The sequence below is a fragment of the Pseudochaenichthys georgianus genome, chromosome 19 (genome assembly GCF_902827115.2).
Source record: "Pseudochaenichthys georgianus chromosome 19, fPseGeo1.2, whole genome shotgun sequence".
Classification (NCBI taxonomy): Eukaryota; Metazoa; Chordata; class Actinopteri; order Perciformes; family Channichthyidae; genus Pseudochaenichthys; species Pseudochaenichthys georgianus.
In genome coordinates, this window is record NC_047521.1 from 7,117,496 (window position 1) to 7,137,235 (window position 19,740).

The 19,740-nt window shown below is 43.6% G+C and overlaps 1 protein-coding gene across 1 annotated transcript; it reads left to right on the top strand.

Annotated features, from left to right (window-relative positions):
* Nucleotides 1–7,172: 7,172 nt before the first annotated feature.
* Nucleotides 7,173–19,539, top strand: plaub (plasminogen activator, urokinase b). The gene is made up of 11 exons (XM_034107957.2): nucleotides 7,173–7,254; nucleotides 7,334–7,430; nucleotides 7,730–7,834; nucleotides 7,914–8,067; nucleotides 9,215–9,312; nucleotides 9,391–9,432; nucleotides 9,517–9,715; nucleotides 16,262–16,413; nucleotides 16,494–16,634; nucleotides 17,563–17,705; nucleotides 17,791–19,539. The coding sequence occupies exons 1-11, from the start codon at nucleotides 7,192–7,194 to the stop codon at nucleotides 17,983–17,985; spliced, it is 1,389 nt and encodes a 462-aa protein (XP_033963848.1). The 5' UTR covers nucleotides 7,173–7,191; the 3' UTR covers nucleotides 17,986–19,539.
* The last annotated feature ends 201 nt before the right edge of the window (nucleotides 19,540–19,740 follow it).

A 19,740-nucleotide genomic window follows, 5' to 3' on the forward strand; every position in this document is an offset into this window, starting at 1 on the left:
ATTTGTAATTTTGAAACTCTAGGTACTAGAAACATACTCTTCACCAGCAATAAGAACATTATATGCAACACATTTAAATAAAACAGAAACAAACCACAATATAAATGTTTATCTATCCATTTTTTTCCAAGTGGATCCATTGAGCTTAAAGGAATGGTATGCTCATGACACTCATTTTTTAAAAATTATCATCCGATAAAACAGACCAGTCTCTGCCAGTCTCTCTTTTTTTTTTTAATCCGATGACATTATCAGTGATTTTAAACTGATTATATACCGAAATAACATCAACACTGTGGGCGCCGCCATTTCCCGGACGTGACGTAATCCATGCATTTGGTTTTCGAAGACACGTTGATCTCCATGTTATTTACTGTAGTTTCTCTCTTCAAATATGCCTCACTGTATCGCGAAATATTGCCATAATTCGGATAGGAACAATCCACGGAATGCTCGGTTCCATCTGTTGCCAAAAGGTAAGCATAAGAAGTACATTCGGAGGCAGTGGCTAGCGAAATGTGGCCGGCCCGAACCGAGAGATTTACAGGCTCATGTATGCAGCGAACATTTCACATTTCCGGACGACTACTCTGAGAGTATGATCAAACATAACATGGGATTTAAAGAACAACCATTACTCAATGGAGATGCAGTACCATCGGTCTTTCTGGTGTCATCACCGACCAGGACACCAGTTCGGCCAGTTGAGAAATCGCCCTCTGCAAGTGTGAAGCGACGGAGGAGCAGAAGTAGTGCTCGGAGTAAGAATAAGGTATGTTATAGCGCATTTCCATTGCAGCGGCTAGCCCCGTTTTAACGTCCAGGCCAGGACAGTTTTTGGTGGCCTTTCCATATAGCGTAGTACCGGCTAGTGTGTATTTTACCCCAGTTTTTTCCGGCCCCATAAAATCGTGATTCTATGGCCAGGGACAACGAAGCTGAGTATGCTAAACTAGAGAGGGAATCGCTAGCAAGGGTGGTACTACATGCATACATATAGTATCTTATATCATCTTCCCATTATACACACATGCATTTCCAAACATTTGGACTACCTATGTTGCAAATGTATTATCTTTTCAATTTACACACGGCATCTATTGCACGTCTGTCCGTCCTGGGAGAGGGATCCCTCCTCTGTTGCTCTCCCTGAGGTTTCTCCCATGTTCCCTTTAAACTGTGGGTTTTCTTCGGAAGTTTTTCCTTGTACGATGTGAGGGTCTTAGGACAGAGGGTGTCGTATTGTCATACTGATATGTATGGATGAATTCCCCCATCCAATCTCTTCACATTGGTCAAAACTTGTTCCTCTGCTGACGAGTCCGAACTGAAATACTCCACCATATTTCCGTGTGTTGACAAAGTGAACGCATGGATGACGTCACGACCATCACGTGACTACTGAAAATGGCAAACATGGCGGCGGCCAGACGGAATATACAGGTCTTGATAAAAAAGAGCTATAAAATCATTATTTACCGGGGAATATCGCTGATTTCTTCAGGGTATGGTTTAAACATAACGTTTCACTGAATACTGAAGTTTTGATTAATTATCTAATGAGTGGACCATTCCTGACTTATATCAGGGATGGGCAAATGGCGGCCTTCACCTCAAATCAGCTCCTCAACTCCTCAGCAAATCCTCAGCAAATCAACCCTATCGTCTATTCCTTGACCTCTGAGTGAAACGTCACGGGGTTAAGGGATAGTGGATAGGAGAATTCAAAAGGATTTAGGAGAAGAGACTGCGGTACTTTAGAGAATCCGAATGCATTTTCACTATCCGACGTGTTTATGATGCGCCAGCGGACGTCATTGTGTGCGTCTGCTGCTGTGGGGAAACCATGGAAACTACAGTTTTCTATACAGCGGACTACAACATGGATGTATAATAAGAACGAGGGACTCATCTAGAGACTGCACCGTGCTCTGATGCTGCTGCTTTGCTTTATGAACGTGGACAACAGAGAAACATATTCTTCAGGACCAAAGTTGGAATTGAAATAAAAAAGGAAAGTGAAACTTCTGCTCGTCACCCTCTCCCTCCGGTCCACATTAATACAAATGATCCCAATACGTATGATTGGATGAACTAAAGATCGTAAAATAAATACAAATGTATATATTATAAACGTTAGTCTTTAACACCTATCACTGTGTACATCACCATTCAAACATCTTTTAAAAGTTGAACAAACTCCACACAGCTCAGTAAAGACTGTGAAATGTTGACTTTATTTGATCATTTCAGTAAAAACTAACGTTCATATTTCTCTTTTTGATTATAATACTGATGGGGGCGGTGCGCTAGTGAGCACGCAGCAGGGTTACTGTGCAGAGCGCATAAAGCAGACCCTTCGGGCGGATTAAAACAATTAAACCAAATAGCTCGCGAATTATACTTTGGCGGCCGTTAATATACCTGGGCGGCCGCCCAAGTAAAGTCTATGTGTGGGAAAACCTGCTTTGTGGGAAAACATGTTCTTACCAGTTCTTATGCAACTCACAAATATCTCTCTCTCTTCTCTCTTTTCTATCTCTCTCTTCTCTCTTTTCTCTCTCTCTCTCTCTCTCTCTCTCTCAATGTTGGTGCGCAAATGCACCTTTTTTCAAATGATCCGGGGCTGAAGTCGAATAGTCCATTTAGCTTAGGAACCTTCCTAACGGAGTGAAATGACCCAGAAGTCCCTCAGTGGCAGCCATGATAAATGCCGTTCTAATTCTCTCGATGAAAGGAAAGGAGGTTGCAAACTTCCTTTATAACCTCCTTTAGCTTAGGAACCACTGGACCTCCCTTATCGAAAGGAGAGGAAAAAATGCTGCCCCACAATGCCTTGCGGCCGCAGCATTTGCCGTCACACAACAGTCGGCCGTTCACGGAAACAACCGATTATGACCGAGAAATGATATCATGAAAGTTACGGTGCTTATTAAGCATTTTAAAACGTATGTGGTCTGTCGGGCGACAAACTGATCTCTGGGGGCAGCCAACATGGGTCGCCGTCCGGCAACCGTGGTGGCCTGCTTAGCTCCAAAGAACGCCATGAGGTTCGGCTCTAGAGGAAGCACGGTCGGAAAACCCACTTCCGTGAACCCCTCCACCCTGGCAACGTATGTTCCCACCGGAGCCTTCATTGCCCCAGGGTCCGCCGCCGCCCCCTCTTGGTACTTCCTAATGGCCAGGAAGCGTGGCCAGATCGGGTCACTCCTGACCCTGTGTACCCGGGAGAACACCCCGGACATATCATCCGGAGGCGAGCTCTCCTGAGCTGGGGGAACGGGGAGATTTCTCCAGGCGGCCGCCTTAGAGATAATCTCCGGGAGTTCCAGGAGAATTCCGCCAATCGACAGCAGAGCCGTGGCAGCGGAGAGAGGGACCACTGGTTAGTTCGCCGGACCGATGCCGGGACCCATATCTGTCTCCTCCGTCCGGAGGGGAGAGATGATGGGGGAACCACCATGGTGATCCATGAATGGAGGGGACGTAGTCATCCGACTCGTGCCCGCCATTCGGATCCAGGAAATCAAGGGCTTCGTCCACGGAGTAAGACTCCTGGACGGGCCAATCATCCTTGGCCGCAGCAGCGAGAGCGTCCGCTCTCTGCTGTCTGAGGGCCAGAGGGAGACGGGCACCAAGGACGTGCACAGACATTTGGAGGGGCTATTGCTCTAAACTGAAAAAGGGTCTCCCCTCCCGAAAAAAAACATAAGACCTTTTGAAAATTCTAACTTTTTTTTTAATGTAAAAGGTTAATGAAATAAAAACACAACACTTTCATTGCAAGTGACACTCAGTTGACTTTTATGTCCAACTGCTAAATTCGTTATTCAGTCTGTGTTCAGTTCAGCCTCTCAAATGTGCTCTGAACTGGAGGCTTGGGCTTCAGATATCTCTCTCTCTGCTTCAGTCTCCTCTCTCTGTCTTGAAGGCATTCTTAAGCACAGAAATGTAACATTAGGCTATGCATAAAATAACCAAACAATTATTACATTAACTAATTTGAACAGTAATTCACATCATCATCTCATAACAAAATAAGCTAAGGCAACTACTTGCATTCAGTGACTTGATTTTTAAAATGAAAACCAGGGATATCTTTTGTTGTGCGGTCCATATCTCATTAAAAATATATAATGTTAGTAACTATTAAAGAAAGAATGGGGACAATTCTGTTTTAATGTACTTTGACCATTGAAACTGCTGTGTAGACATACTGTTAAAATAGGGCTGCTAACTAATTACCTTAAATAAACTCACTTAATTCTCACTTAATTTCATTAATGAAACCAGTTCAATACGCATTATTCTTATTCTTATCATTCTTTATGAGCGCAGTAACGGTAAGGTATCTAATTACTTATTTATCTAGTATTCCATCACTTAATAACAGAGATGGTCAAACTGTGATAGAAGTAGAGACATGGCAGAAATCCTACGATGAAGCGGGACAGTGAAGTGTTCTCCGTGAGAGGGCGATCAAGAAAAGAGAGCGAGCGGTGAGGGAGTTTACAGATGAAAAGACACAGAAAGACAGAAGCGCAATAACAAGTATATTTAGGTGTTTTTTTGTAAATAACCGACGGTGTTAAGAGGAAGTAAAGTCCCCTGGTTTGTCCCCTAGTCTAACTGCCATGAGAAAACTCAAAATCAATTTTCCAAAATCCGACACTAGAGGTTGTCTTAAAAGCATAGGCCTACTTAAAAACGGGGACAGATTGACCCGGGGATTGGCCACCAAAGCCAGGCGGGCATTTGGTATGATCACCATAGCCATATGAGGCCAGACTCGGAGGGCTTTCCTTTCTTCCAGCCATCAGATTGTAAACAAAGTCACGTTACTGGGGGCAGATGACAGCGCTGACTTCCGGTGTGTTTCCCGCAGCGAGACGCTACAATACTAATTGTGGGCTTATCATGTTTATTCGGCTACAACAGAAAAGAAAAAAAAAACTCTCGCTCTCTCCAGAGGGGCAGGTCAGACAAAAATGGCAAACGGGCCGTTGCCCGGGCAACATTAGCCCGTACCTGTGCACGTCCCTGACGGGCACAATATGAGCATGACACCCCGGGAGTGAGAGCCGCGTTCGCATGCTCTACTCCCAGGCAGGACTCACACTGTGAGTGCCTGTCAAAGCTCATAATGTAGCCCGACCCGCATGAAAGGCAATCCCTAACGCAGCCTTGATTTACCCGGTCTCCATTTTATTACCAGAAACAAAGCTTTTAGGAGGAATGTTTGCTTTCTAGTAAACAGCTCTGAAAAGAACTTGTGCCTGACAGTGCTTCTGCAACGGAGTGCTGAAGAAAAGTGGGAGCAGATTGTAGGGCCTACTTCCTATTTATACGGAAGTGAGTCCGTAGGTGGGGCCCACGTCATAGGTGGGCGTGGATTAAGTATGTCAGTGCTGCGCATGCGCATTGGGATTACCCAATAGCGATAGCCTTAGAGGGCGAAGCCTTATACGATATAGAACAGCAGAGTGCGGGCTGACAGGTGTCTGTGTTGACATTCCCCTTAGTGTGGAATAAGGGGAATGCAGAGACAGGCTACAAGTGTCTTAGGTTCAAGTTAGACGATGTCTGGGTTAGTGTTCATGACTTCATGTTTATGTCATCTTAATGGTTAATCTCAATGTACACACATTATCCGTGCTTTCCAAAAGTTTAAAATAGTTTTATTCCACTGTTTAATAACCTTCAATACAAACATGCCACTTGTAAAAATTAAATAACATTTCTGTGAACTGATATTTGTTTAGCGAGCTTATTAGAGGATGTTCCCTGAAAGATTGTAAAATGTCAATGAAATAATAAATAGTTTCCAAATGTGCCAACCAAGTCCAAAGTGTTACTGCATGTTAAGGATCATGGTAGAAAAATATAGTTTGACTACTTATTTCTATAATATTGTGGTATTCCTTAATAATTCTGTTGCCTCTTATTTATTCTTACATAGCGATGAGAGAGACATATGCATTTTATTGCATTTTAAAATAAATGACGGTAAACTTGACCGTGGTCTTGATTTAACACTGTATTACAGAGACATTATGATTTATGAATACAATCCAATCCAATCCACTTTATTTGTATAGCACAGTTTAAAAACAGAGGGTTTGCCAAAGTGCTTCACAATGAACATAACATTATAATAAAATATAATATTACACGAATAGATAAAAAAAGCACACATAAGAATAAAAACAAGGCACATAAAGGCTATGGACAGACAGTGAAAGCATACAAACAGGTAAGACACAGCTCAGACTGACTGGTAAGCGAGGGAAAATAGGTGGGTTTTTAGGCAGGACTTAAAAGCTTCAAGAGTGGGCGACAATTTAACATGAGGGGGCAGGTCGTTCCAGAGCCTGGGGGCTACCGATGAGAACGCTCGGTCTCCCCTGGTCTTTTTCTTTGTTTTTGGGACTATCAGCCGCAGCTGATCAGCCGACCTCAAAGCCCTTGAGGGGGTGTACACCTGTAGGAGGTCGGAGATGTACTCTGGGGCCAGCCCATTAAGAGATTTAAAAACAAACAATAAAATCTTAAAATGGACTCTAAAATGGACAGGAAGCCAGTGGAGCGAAGCCAGAACTGGTGTGATATGGTCGAACTTGCGGGTTCCTGTGAGCAGCCGCGCCGCAGCGTTTTGTACCAGCTGCAGGCGGGCTAGCGAAGTCTTATTTAGGCCGGCATAAAGTGCATTACACACCCTTTCAGAACAGAAACCATTCCTCCTTCCTGTGGTCTTACTTAATATCAGTATCAGTTTCCCAACTGGTGGGGTTGTGGTGTCACTGGTGAGCTCTAACAGGGCGTGGGCACCAACATCCTGCAGGTTTATGATGTCCAGAACCTCACAACATGTTTCACAGTATTATTTTATGACTCATATGCATCCAGAATTTGTGAAATTCTCCACTCAAACAGCTGCATGTCCGAAATGACGTCCCAGCATACCAAAGTTATTGATATGTTTCCTGGGAACTACTCATGTAGCTAAACAGCCTTAACTCACCCACTCACCCTGCAAACAGATATTACTTCACATCATATCAAGTCTGTGGGAAAGTTCCTCAGCCAATCAGGAGCCTCCCCTCCTCCCTGCACACAGTAGACAAAACACGTTACCCCCGAGGAGGTGCACACACTTTCTGCAGGCACGCTCATGCTGCTGGGATTCCAAACATGGCAACGATGAGAAACTTGGTTTTAATTTGCACCCTGGCAGCCCTGTCAGCAGCTGAGGCAGTAAGGACATTTCTACTGTGATTCTTTTGAAAATTGCATTTATATTTATAATAATTAATCAAATGTTGGTACTGTTTAGGGATTCTTGAGAGAGAAAAGAGGGCATACTTTTCCTCTCTTTTCTTACTCCCACTCAACATCGTCCTCTTCGTCTTCGTCCTCCTTTGAAAGTGCAGGTGAGAATTCACACTCTGGTTATGTACAGTACATTACAACCAGGCTGTATTGAAGTATATTATTCAAACTGCACAGCTATTTCAGTTTAATTCAAATAATTTGTAAATATTTGAGTAGGTCTTTCTAAAAACGATTTGATGTGTTTTTAATATATCATTTTCTTCTATTTAGCCTTTTCTCTTTTTTCCCCACTATTTAAAACAAATGACATTTATTTTTTCTTAGTTTATGGTGTGCAACAATACACTGAAGCATGAAACCTAATACGTTCTAAATGTGATTACGATGTGTCTTACAGGTCGGATCTGTCTTAATGGAGGCAGCTCTGTCCCATCCCTGACTTCTGGCGAACACATGTTCTGTTCGTGTGCCGAAGGTTTTGAGGGGAGACACTGTGAAAAAGGTCAGATCTAAAGTAACAAACCAAATTGCATTCACTTTTGATATCATGTATTAAATCAAACCCCCTGCTGTTTCTGTAGTGAAAGCCGGTCAGTGCTTCGAGGGGGTGGGTCTGTACTACAGAGGAACCATGGCCAAATCAAAGAGCGGACGCACATGTGAGGAGTGGGATTCAGACACCAGGGAGCACTACCTGTCAATGGATCTCAAGTCAGGGAGGCACAACTACTGCAGGTAGGTGACACCACTGAAGCTATATATACAGCCTGAACAATAAGATCGTTTTGGTGGGACATACCATTCAAGATTCAAAGCTTTATTGTCATTGTACATTAGCTATAGATATGTCAAGGAAACACTTAGTTCACAGGCCCCTCCAACAGTGCAACATATAGGACATAGAACAAATAAACAGATCAAATAGTGCAAGTTAATACAAATAAAATAGAAATAGTACAAGAAGAGTCTATATACAAGTACATAAATAATTAACAAGATGCAAACAGATGAATGTTTATGGATATTCTTTCAAAAGTGCAGGTGTTTAATAGTCTTATGGGTACTGATATATACTATAGTGGGTTGGCCACCAGTTTTGGGACTTTTTGTCATTATTAGTTCTAGTAAAACCAGATAAGGTGTGTCAAAGAAATGAACATGAAAAGTAAAATACAGAAAAAGTGATGTGTGTTTGATAAATACAACAAATATTTCAAGCATTATTTTTATTGAAAAATTCAACTGAACACAAAAAGAATGTATACAACAACAAATATTTGATTATAAATTACAGTTTTCTAAGATATTGTTTCAACTAACTCAGAAAATATGTTTGTGTAACATCAAAGTATTTTAAGATGTGTTTATTAAAAAATAGTTGTTCCTGAGAGGAGGAAGAAAGACAAAGGTTGTTGACTGCAAACACATGGTGTTAGAGAATTGAACTTTACATTTTGAAATGAACAGAAAATGAAAATCACTGTAAAAAAAATACATCAACTAAAGAATATTAAACAGATATTATCCAACAACATGTTTGCTATAAACACCTACAATTATATCAACAGCAAACGAGCATATAGATATACTAGGAGGTCAAATCTACTATATCACAAAATCCTGCCTGAGAATGTGGTTTGATATCCTTACTATCTCTCTGTAATATTTAAGTTGAAGTGCTCGAACTTCAAAAAGGTGGGGGAGCATGAGTAGACCGACCGAAACACATGAAAGCTATCTGGCTGCTGGTCAGGGGCCAGGGCTAAAAAGATAATAGAAAGCGATTAAAGAAATCCCTTCAGTAATTCCAACAATTAGGTTGACAGTAGGGATGCATTTAGTAACTGAAATATCCATGTGAATATATGTTGTTGTTTTACAGGAATCTGCACTACAAGCGGCGTCCGTGGTGTTTTGTGTGGAAGAACCTGCAGCTGGTGTGGGAGTACTGTGCTGTCCCCCGCTGTCGCTCTGACTCAAGTGAGTCCACCTCCTCTCTTTAGTCCTCCAATAAAATCCAAACCAAATGTTATGTGTTAACACGCTCTAATCTTCTAGTCCCAGATCCACCCCCGTCTTCACCCACTGAACCTGAGCCAGGTAAACCCCCTCCTTTACTGCACTCGCTGAATCATCCCCATGGTATACTCTTCCACTGTTTCACCTCTGTGTCACCCCCCCCAGCTGCAGAGTCCACATGTGGCCAGCGCTCCAGGAGAAAGCAGACGAAGATCGTGGGAGGAACAGTTGCCACCGTGGAATCCCACCCGTGGGTTGCTGCCATATATTGGCGCAGCAAATCCAAGGAGAAGGTTTTCCGCTGCGGGGGGAGTCTGATCTCAGCCTGCTGGGTGCTCACAGCTGCTCACTGCTTCCCCGACGGGTAGGAAGTGACATCACTAACTGTAACCACAGCAGGTGCCTGAGAGTAACTGAGTACATGTAATCGGGTACTTTACTTACAGAGAAAATACAGACTTTAATTTAATGTATTATGTCAACAGATTTCACATAACTGTATTAGTTTAAAGCAATAATGTTAAAGTGGACCTATCATGCTATATTTGAAACATATATTGCAGGGCCATCTATATAAAACATGTCTGTGAAGTTTTTTTTTCAAAACACCAAACAGATCATGCATTTTAGCCATGCCTCATTTCGCTCTATTTGCTCTTTTCCAGCGCTGTTTTTGCAAGGGCTGATTCTGCTTTTGTGGCAGAGTACAGCGCCACTTACAGGCCTGGCATATGTACTACAGCGTCTCCAGCGCTTTCCAGCGGTCTCTCATTCCCCTGATAGGTGGAGAGTTGCCCATATAGGCGGAGCAGACCTTTTCTGACGTCAGAAAAATTCAAATAATAATCAGCTCCGTTGCAGCCCCGTTTTTAGAGATTTGGGTTCAGAGGAAAAGAGAGAGGGTTGTGTTTTCTGACACTTGGTGAGTTCCCTGGAACACCGGGGACACATATTCATGTATAAAAGACGTACACAAGTGCATTTTGCGTGATAGGTCCCCTTTAAGTTGAACCTTATATTTCTTATTTAAACTTAATATTATTGCTTTCAACTAACCTAATACAGTTATTGTTTCAGTTTTTTCAATGTAAGAATAATTCCAAGGTACTTTATTCCATGTTATTCTACATTATATTTCACTACATTTTCTACATTTGAGAGTAATGTTGTACTTTTTAGTCCTGATATTTGTCTGACAACTTAAGGTACTTCTACATTGCCTTCCTTTCCAGTCAAGCCATGTATCTCGGTATATTTAATTGTGTTCGTTTAAGTGTTAAGAAAATATTTGTACTTCTTATTATAGAAAAACTCAATTTGGATTTAGATTTGAATGTACTTTATTGATCCAAATTTGGGAAATGTCTTCATCACAGCAGCATGTTAACAAGGCATTTTGCACAACATTTTAAAATGAAATAAATTATAATGAATGCAGCAGTAATATTAATCCGAAAACATTATTTAAAATCACAAAACTCTGACAGGAAACTTTTACAGCACAATGACTAATTATACGGATATAACTTACTTTTACTTCTAGTTAGTAAGGTTTTTTTACATTACATCATTACATTACATTGCATTTAGCTGACGCTTTTATCCAAAGAGACTTACACTAAGTACATTCGACCAGGAAGACACAACCTTGAGGAAAACAGAATCATATAAGTACATCAGGTTTCATAGAGCCAATCAGTTCAAGTGCTACTCAACTGGCTTTAGATAAGCCAGTCCTTTATTAGTATATAAGTGCTCTGTTAGTAGTTCTTTGTTAGTCATTCTATCGCTCTAAGTGGAGTCGAAAGAGATGAGTTTTCAGTCTGCGCCGGAAGGTGTGTAAGCTTTCTGCCGTCCTGATGTCAATGGGAGCTCATTCCACCATTTAGGAGTCAGGATAGCAAACCCACGTGTTTTTGCTGATGGGAACTTGGGTCACCCTCGCAGTGAGGGTGCAGCGAGTCGTTTGGCTGATGCAGAGCGAAGTGCACGCGCTGGGGTGTACGGTTTAACCATGTCCTGGATGTAGGAAGGGCCAGATCCATTCGCAGCATGGTACGCAAGTACCAGTGTCTTGAAGTGAATTCTAGCAGTTACTGGAAGCCAGTGGAGGGAGCGGAGGAGCGGCGTGGTGTGGGAAAATGTAGGAAGGTTGAAGACCAGACGAGCCGCTGCATTCTGGATGAGCTGCAGAGGTCGGATGGCACATGCAGGTAGACCAGCCAGGAGGGAGTTGCAGTAGTCTAGGCGTGAGATGACGAGAGCCTGGACCAGAACCTGCGTCGCTTTCTGGGTCAGCTGGGGACGTATCTTCCTGATGTTGAAAAGCGTGTATCTGCAGCAGCGGGTTGTAGCAGCGATATTTGCAGTGAAGGACAGGTTGTTATCCAGGATCACACCCAGATTCCTTGCAGTCTGGGTCAGGGAGACAGCAGCGGTGCCGATGTTGATGGTCAGGTCAAGAGTGGGACAATCTTTTCCCGGAAGGAAAAGCACTTCAGTTTTGTCAAGGTTGAGCTTGAGATGATGAGCGGACATCCACTGAGAGATGTCAGCTAAACAAGAAGAGATGCGTGCGACCACCTGGGTCTCTGAGCGGGGAAAGGACAGAATTAGTTGGGTGTCGTCAGCGTAGCAGTGGTATGAAAAACCATGCGGGCTAATGACAGATCCGAGCGAGTTTGTGTACAGGGAGAAGAGGAGGGGACCAAGAACAGAGCCCTGAGGGACCCCTGTAGTTAATTGACAAGGGTCGGACTCGGACCCTCTCCAAGTTACCCTGTAGGTGCGGTCTTTGAGGTATGAGGTGAGGAGGGAAAGTGCAGAGCCTGAAACTCCAAGTTCTTGGAGAGTGCGAAGGAGGGTCTGATGGTTCACCGTGTCGAATGCAGCAGACCGGTTCAACAGGATGATAACAGAGGAGAGGGAGGCTGCTTTAGCAGTGTGCAGTTCCTCAGTGACAGCAATGAGGGCAGTTTCTGTGGAGTGACCTGCCTTGAAACCAGACTGGTGCGGATCCAGAAGGTTGTTCTGATGGAGATAACACGAGAGTTGTTTAAAGACAGCGCGTTCAAGTGTTTTAGACAGGAACGGGAGGAGAGAGACAGGCCTGTAGTTTATAACATCAGACGGGTTGAGTGGGTTTCTTCAGGAGAGGGTTTACTCTTGCCTCCTTGAGACTGTTTGGAAAGTGACCAGAAGTTAGAGAAGTGTTGATGAAATGGGTGAGAAACGGTAGAATATCAGGAGCGATAGTCTGAAGGAGGTTTGAGGGGATAGGGTCCAGAGGACAGGTGGTAGGGCGGGCAGAGGTAATGAGGGTAAGAACCTCACTTGGCGAGAGAGGGGAAAAAGTAGTTAGTGTGCCGGTTGACCGTCGGTCAGGTGATCCAGCGGTGAGTCAGAAAAAGACGAGCGAATATCGTCAACCTTTTTTTCAAAGTAGTTAACAAAGTCGCTTGGCAGAAGGGAGGAGGGGGGAGGGGCTTTGGGAGGGTCCAAGAGGGTGGAGAAGATGGAAAATAGTTTTTTAGGATTGGAATAGGAAGATTGGATCTTGTCTTGAAAGAAAGTGCTTTTTGCCTGAGAGATGGAAGCAGAGAAAGAGGAGAGGAGAGCCTGATAGGTTAGGAGGTCGTCGCAATGTTTGGATTTCGAAGGACGGTTCTATTAGCACGCAGTGCATCATTTAGCCAGGAAGCAGGAGGGGACTGACGAGCCTGCCGAGATGTGAGAGGACAGAGAGAGTCCAGAGAGGATGAGAGAGTAGAGAGGAGAGTTTCTGCAGCAGAGTTTGGAGGCAGGAGTTGGAACGAGTCAGAGGAAGGGAGGGCTGAGAGCACCGATGAGGCAAAGGTAGAGGGGGAGAGGGAACGAAGGTTACGGCGGACAAGTGCAGGATGCGAAGAGATTAGTTTGTTATGTTTGGAAAGGGGTAGAGAGAATGAAATGAAGAAGTGATCGGAGGTGTGGAGCGGGTTTACAGAGAGGTTAGAAGTAGAGCAGTTCCTTGAGAATATGAGATCAAGGACATTGCCAGCTTTATGAGTTGGTGGGGACGGAGACAGTGAGAAAGCAAAGGCGGTTAACAGAGATTTTAGTTCGTCTATCTTCCCCGTCTGGAGGTTGAAGTCTCCGAGAAGTACAGCGGGAGGGCCAGTTTCAGGGATGTGTGAGAGGAGATGATCTAATTCCTCCAAGAAGTCCCCCAAGGCGCCTGGTGGACGGTAGAGAACAACAATGGTTCATTGTATAGGATGGGTTACTGTGACGGCATGGAAGTCAAAGGTGGAAGGAGTGAAGTTAGGTAGCTTGAAGAGGGAAAAGCTCCATGTGGGAGAGAGCAGGAGACCAGTGCCACCTCCTCTGCCAGTGGGTCTGGGTGTGTGGGAGAAGGAATATGCTGTGGAGAGAGCTGCTGGGGTGGATGTGTTGAATGGAGTAATCCAGGTCTCAGTGAGAGCAAGGAAATCCAGAGACTGCAGGGAGGCGTAGCCAGAGATGAAGTCAGCCTTAGGAACAGCTGACTGGCAGTTCCACAGTAGGGTGACCAGATCCCAACAAACCAAATGTGGGACAAGGAGTATGGTTGTGTGGGACAATGTGGGACAATGTGGGACACCCTCTCAACAGCACCCCCCAACCCCCGGAAAAAAAAAACGTAACAAATATATAACAACAGAGCAGAAAGTGAAGTCAAAATGCAGTTGTTTAATAAAGAAAAGTAAACTAAGGCTAACCAAGGCAGCAGGCATTATTCACTGCAAGTGTTTAGAAATGCATCTATTTAATTCAACTAGTGTATTACCTGTACAAGTAGGCACAGCATAAATTAATAGATAAAATAAAACCAACACTGGCCAGGAGGGAACAGAAACATAATAATACATAAAATAAAATAGCTTTCAGTTTTGTCCATCACAGCAACAGAAGGTGGGCCCCCACACACAGTGTGTGGGCTATTTTGTCACCTAGAACCACTGGTGTCTTTGACTCTGTCAAACAACTCTCCACAGAGGCAGGGGCAAGCACATCTGTTATTATGGACGCTGCTTTTGTACGACCACATGACATTTTCTTTACTATCTCAGAGTCTGGAAACATGGTCGGCGCTAGCTTGTTACCAGTCATTTGACCGGTATGAATGGGAGTGTTGCACTGTATGGTAAACACTGGTTATTTCTGCTGCTGTTACCTTGTCTGAGTGACCATCATTTTTTGGTTTTTAGTAGGAATGTCTCCATAGAGTGGGATGTCTCTTTTTGAGCGACACGTTTCTTGTGAGAATCGCATTCTCTGTGTCTTTTGACGTCGTATTCACTGCCATGTGAAATTTAAAAATTACTCTTGCAAAGATTGCAAAAAACTCTGAGAGTCGCCCTGCACTGGCTTCACCCACGGGTAAGTGTCTTCCCAGTCTTTGTTGTAGTATGTGCATCTTCTTTTCTTCTTAGCTGTAGTTTCAGTTTCCTCCATTTTCCATAACCTGCTGCGTCGCCTGCGTTCGTTGTTGTTGTTGTTTGGCGGGGTGGGGGTGAGGGGGGGGGGGGTGTGAGTGAGTTACTCTCATTGGTTAACACTTGACCAGCACCCGCCGTGTGTTACAGTTTGATTGACAGCAAACACAGCCCCCTGATGATAGCCTTCCCTGCTTTCTCAACAGCCGTTGGATGAATCTGATTTTAAAAAAAAGCGTTTTAGCCAATCAAAATGAAATATGCGGGACATCGTCTCAATATGCGGGACGCACCAAAAGTCGTGAAAATGCTGTGCAGTCCCGCGCAAAGCGGGACATCTGGTCACCCTATTCCACAGGCCGCCTGAAACTAGATGCTGGATCTCAGTGGAGCACGTGGGATAGACGAGAGCAGGCCGGTTATAGCGATTAGGAGATACACGAGGCCAGTGATAATTGCGAGAAGACACATGAACAGGAATGGAGCAAATACACATGATTATAGGATGAGGGGCTAGAAAGCTAAACAAATTAAAAATAAAACACCAGCGGTACTTAGCTCAATCAGAGTAGGATTTGCCTCCTCTTTGCCACCCTCGTGACTCCCGCAGGACTCTAATGTCTTTGTCAGTCTTACTCCCGCAGGACTCTAATGTCTGACGCTGACGCTCAAAGAAAGAGCTACCTAAATGGACACCTTATTGCTGAGTTCTCACAGCTGTGGTGCCACGCCCCTCTAGTTAGTTAACTCTCTACAGCTGATGGGCGACAACTCAGAGGGCGTGCCGATTTAAATGCAGCCCAGACAGAAACTGAAGGCAGTGAGAGTTTCACGTGGTCAGATCTGAGATTAAAATTCTCTCAAAAGTGCCGTTTTAGCTACAATAACTACAGAACAATTATACAGAGTAGAATAACTGAAATAGAGAAGTCTAATTAAACAAGATTATTACTTACAGTGGTTACTGTGTCCAAAGGAGATGTCGCAGCATGGGTCAAAAGCACACTGAGTTATCCAGTTTTTGAGACCGCTATTTAAATGCTTTTTCAGCTGAGAGCTGAATGCTCCAGCTGTTGTCCACTTCTCGCGTAATCAACTCAGAGGGCGTGCTGATTTAAATGCAGCCCAGACAGTAGTTTTGAATGTGTTTTTTTTATTGGAGTATTTTCACAGAGTGGTGCGAGTACTTTTAAAGTGGTAAATTGACTGCATTTATATAGTGTTTTTCTGGTCTTTACAACTCCTCATTTGCCCGTTCACACACATTAATATAGAGGTGCCACCCACTTAACGACATTTGCACACACTCCACACCATCAGGAGCCATTAAGGGTTAAGATATACAGGATAATCTGGACTGCATGGGCCGGGATCGAATCCGCAACCTTCAGATTGTTAGACGGCTCTGGGAACTTCTGACAGCAGGTTGACTTGACTTTCCTGTGACTTTTCAGCTTCCTAACCAAAGCGAGGCGCTTCTCTGTCATCCTGGGGAAAAATATGATGAATGAGAGCGACCCGACAGTGGAGCAAACATTCAGGGTGGAGGAAATCATCCTCCATGACGGGTTTGTCCAGAATGGAGAGAATTTTAACAACGACATCGGTATGAGCTTGTCTATAGAGGCTTCCCTGTTGATTCTGTAATGTTAAACAGGCAGTGACTCTTTGATGAATGTCCTGCAGCTCTGCTGAAGCTGAGGGCCAGGAGTGGGCAGTGTGCAGAGGAGAGCAGCTCAGTGAAGAGCGTGTGTCTGCCGCCGCCTCAGCAGAACCTCCAGCCTGGAGTCTCCTGTGAGATCGCTGGATATGGGAAAGAGAAATTTGGTGAGAAAGTCTTCTGAATACTGTTATTGTGTCTAAAGTGGATATGCTGTGTTGGTTTTCCAAAACCAAAGGGTCTTGCTCAAATTGTTGCCATAATATTATCAGCAAACTATACGCTAAAATAACTCAACTCAAATGAACTAAACTCAACTCAAATGAATTCAACTTAACTCAAATTAACTTAACTCAAATTAACTGAACTTAACCCAACTCAAATAAACTTAACTCAAATTAACTTAACTTAACTCAACTTAACTATTGCAAGTCTATAAGAATATGGCCAAAAGTATGGGGACATACTTCAACCCATATAAAATAGGTCCTGTAGTTCTAATTGAAAAAGATAAAGAAGTATAAAATGATCACAAAAACAGCATGTAAGCATGTCAACTTAAATGTACAATTAGTAAAAACAGCCATATTATACTCGATTTATTTCTTGTGTGAGAAAAAAAACATACAGTAGTATCACAAATCCAGTAACTAGCCCTCCTGAGCTTCTAGCTTTCAGTTCTTCTTCAGTTCCATTCACTGAAGAAAGATCATAACATTGTACATTATACATCATTTGATGATTTTTGATTATGAATCTGAATCTTCAAAGTAACGTAAGTTATTAAATAATTGTAGTGCAGTCAAAAGTACAACATTAGCCTCTGAGAGGTAGAGGAGTAAAAGTATCAAGTACTAGGAAATGGCAACACTCAAAGTACCTAACATTCTTTCTTAAGCACAGTACTTATAGTGTACACAAATCATCATATCATGATACAATCTGGAGCTTTATTGTAATTACAGTAATTAGATAAATGTAGTGGCGTTAAAGAAGCAGCACTGAAGTGAATGTAATGAGTTATTCTATAGCTAATTATATGTATTATACAAGCATTAACTTGTTCAGGGTTTAACAGTTTGTTTACTTCTTCAGGCTTGTGGTATAAGTCTCAGTTTCTCAGAGAGGCTCAGGTGAAGCTCATCGCCGACGATGTGTGTCGCAACTATTATGGGAACATGCTCAGTGATAACATGTTTTGTGCGGGACGTCCCGACTGGAGCCAGGATGCCTGTGAGGTATTTACCACAAGTCCTAACTCGATCAGGCTTCCACAGAACCATGTGTTGATTTCCTCTAATGCTGCTGCTCTCTCGCCCACAGGGAGACTCGGGGGGGCCTCTGGTGTGCGAGGTTGGCAGCACGCTCTTCCTGTTTGGAGTCATCAGCTGGGGCGACGGCTGCGCACAGGAGAATCGACCCGGCGTTTACACCACAGTGACCAACTACAACCAATGGATAGAAGAGAAGACGGGGCTGACCTCCATCACTGCTGGCTCCATGTTTCCTCAGAAATGAACATAGGGACTATTATTAACTGCTATTACTGCTGCTGTTTTCTCATTTTCTTGGTGGTCTTTAAGGATTCTTGCAGTATATGTTTCCCATGAACCAAACCAACAATTCATTCATTTGACTAGCTACTATGGTTGAACTAAAGCCTTAATTTTCGTATTCCTCTGCGCAATAGAGTGTTTTATGCCCCTTTCACACCAGCGCCTTTTCTGCTCCGGCTCGGAGCTAGAGCCTGAAAAGCGCCGGGTTTTCCTGTTCACACCGCAGCGGCGCCGGCTCTTAGCTCCGGAATCCGCTTCATTTCCAGCTCCAAAAAATTGTCGGTCCAGAGGCAAGAGCTTTGGAGCTAAGAGGCGACGTCGCTTACGTCTCTCTTACGTCGAGGCGTGCAGGAAACTAAACCCACCTCCCATGGGTCGACTGTCATGCCTGCCTACAAGCAGTAGTGCTTATAAACACACTTTATAAAGTCAGGCACCACTAACCAGGCTTCGTGTGATTCTGTTTATTTGTACCTTACTTTGACCATCCGTTCGCTGTTATCGATCATTGTTGAGAGAGGCAGACGTGTTATTTTGTATTATTGCAGCTATCGGATGCAAGTAGTCAGTTTAGCTTCGGTTGCTATGCCAACATCACCCGTTGTATACCAGAGAAACTTTCATAACAGCGTTGTGATACCAAACAGTGTCAATTCAGACTGACACACATTCACTTAGGCTAAGGGGAACTGGGGATATGCATCAGCTGCTTGTGTGAGTCGGACAGTGAATACTTTAGAGCAGCCGCTGCAGTGTGAGCTAACCGGGAGCTAACGGGAGAATAAACTCCGTGGAAGAGCAGCCAGCACTGCAGCGGTCGGTAAATGCTGCAGAAACACATTAATAAACAATGAACCACGGCACTCTGGAGAAAAGTATAAGGTTGGAGAAGTCGTTATTCAATTTATTCTGGCTTCGTGTGATTAAAAGCAACACGATCATCGACCCGACGCAGTTGTTGTTGTTGTTGTGAGAGCCGTAATGGTTTCCGTTGGGGGGCAAATCAGCGATGTAAACGGTGACGTGATGACGCGGCAGGGGCAGCTCTGGGGCGCCAGTGGGCGGTGTGAACAGAGCGGGAGCTGAAAAGGGAAACCGGAGCTGAACCAGAAAAGCTCCCGCTCGGAGCTAGAAACTGAAAAGCGCTGGTGTGAAAGCCGCATAAGTAATGAGTCATAAATCCTGGGAAATCCTTTTTTTGGGAAGCTGTGGCTAGAAGCTTGAAATAAGGTCTGTGGTTAACATCTTGATGTACCAAATCTAATATGTCAGTAAATACCCCACTTGGGAATATCAGAAGCTTATATGTGACATGAAAACGGTGGTTGCTAACAACTTCAAGTGACTAATTTATACTACTAAACGTCATTTGGGGTTAAGTACATTGTCAGAATGAGTGAGAAATGAATTGAACTTCTGTTAGACAGCTATCATACTGAATCAATATTTACTGTGTGAATGTATGCAAACATCATGTATGTATGGCATAACCCCAAATAAAAGAACCCAATAAAAAGAGTTGTTAAATAATAGTGAAGTCAGGTTGACAATAACTCATCTCTCTCGTTCAGATTAATATTGTCGGGTTTTTTGAGTGTTCTCTTTCAGGTTTGCCAAACGCCACTTTGTCAAGTGTCCTATTAGAGTTGCCGTATAGTTGTCAAATATTGGACCATCTCGCACATGCACACTGCAGATAGGGCAGGGCGGCAGATCG

Coding starts and splice junctions, on each gene's coding strand:
- plaub (XM_034107957.2), top strand. CDS start 7,192: ATGGCAACGATGAGAAACTTGGTTTTAATTTGCACCCTGGCAGCCCTG. Junction 8,068..9,214: donor GGGAGGCACAACTACTGCAG/GTAGGTGACACC, acceptor GTTGTTTTACAG/GAATCTGCACTACAAGCGGC. Junction 17,706..17,790: donor GGAGCCAGGATGCCTGTGAG/GTATTTACCACA, acceptor TCTCGCCCACAG/GGAGACTCGGGGGGGCCTCT.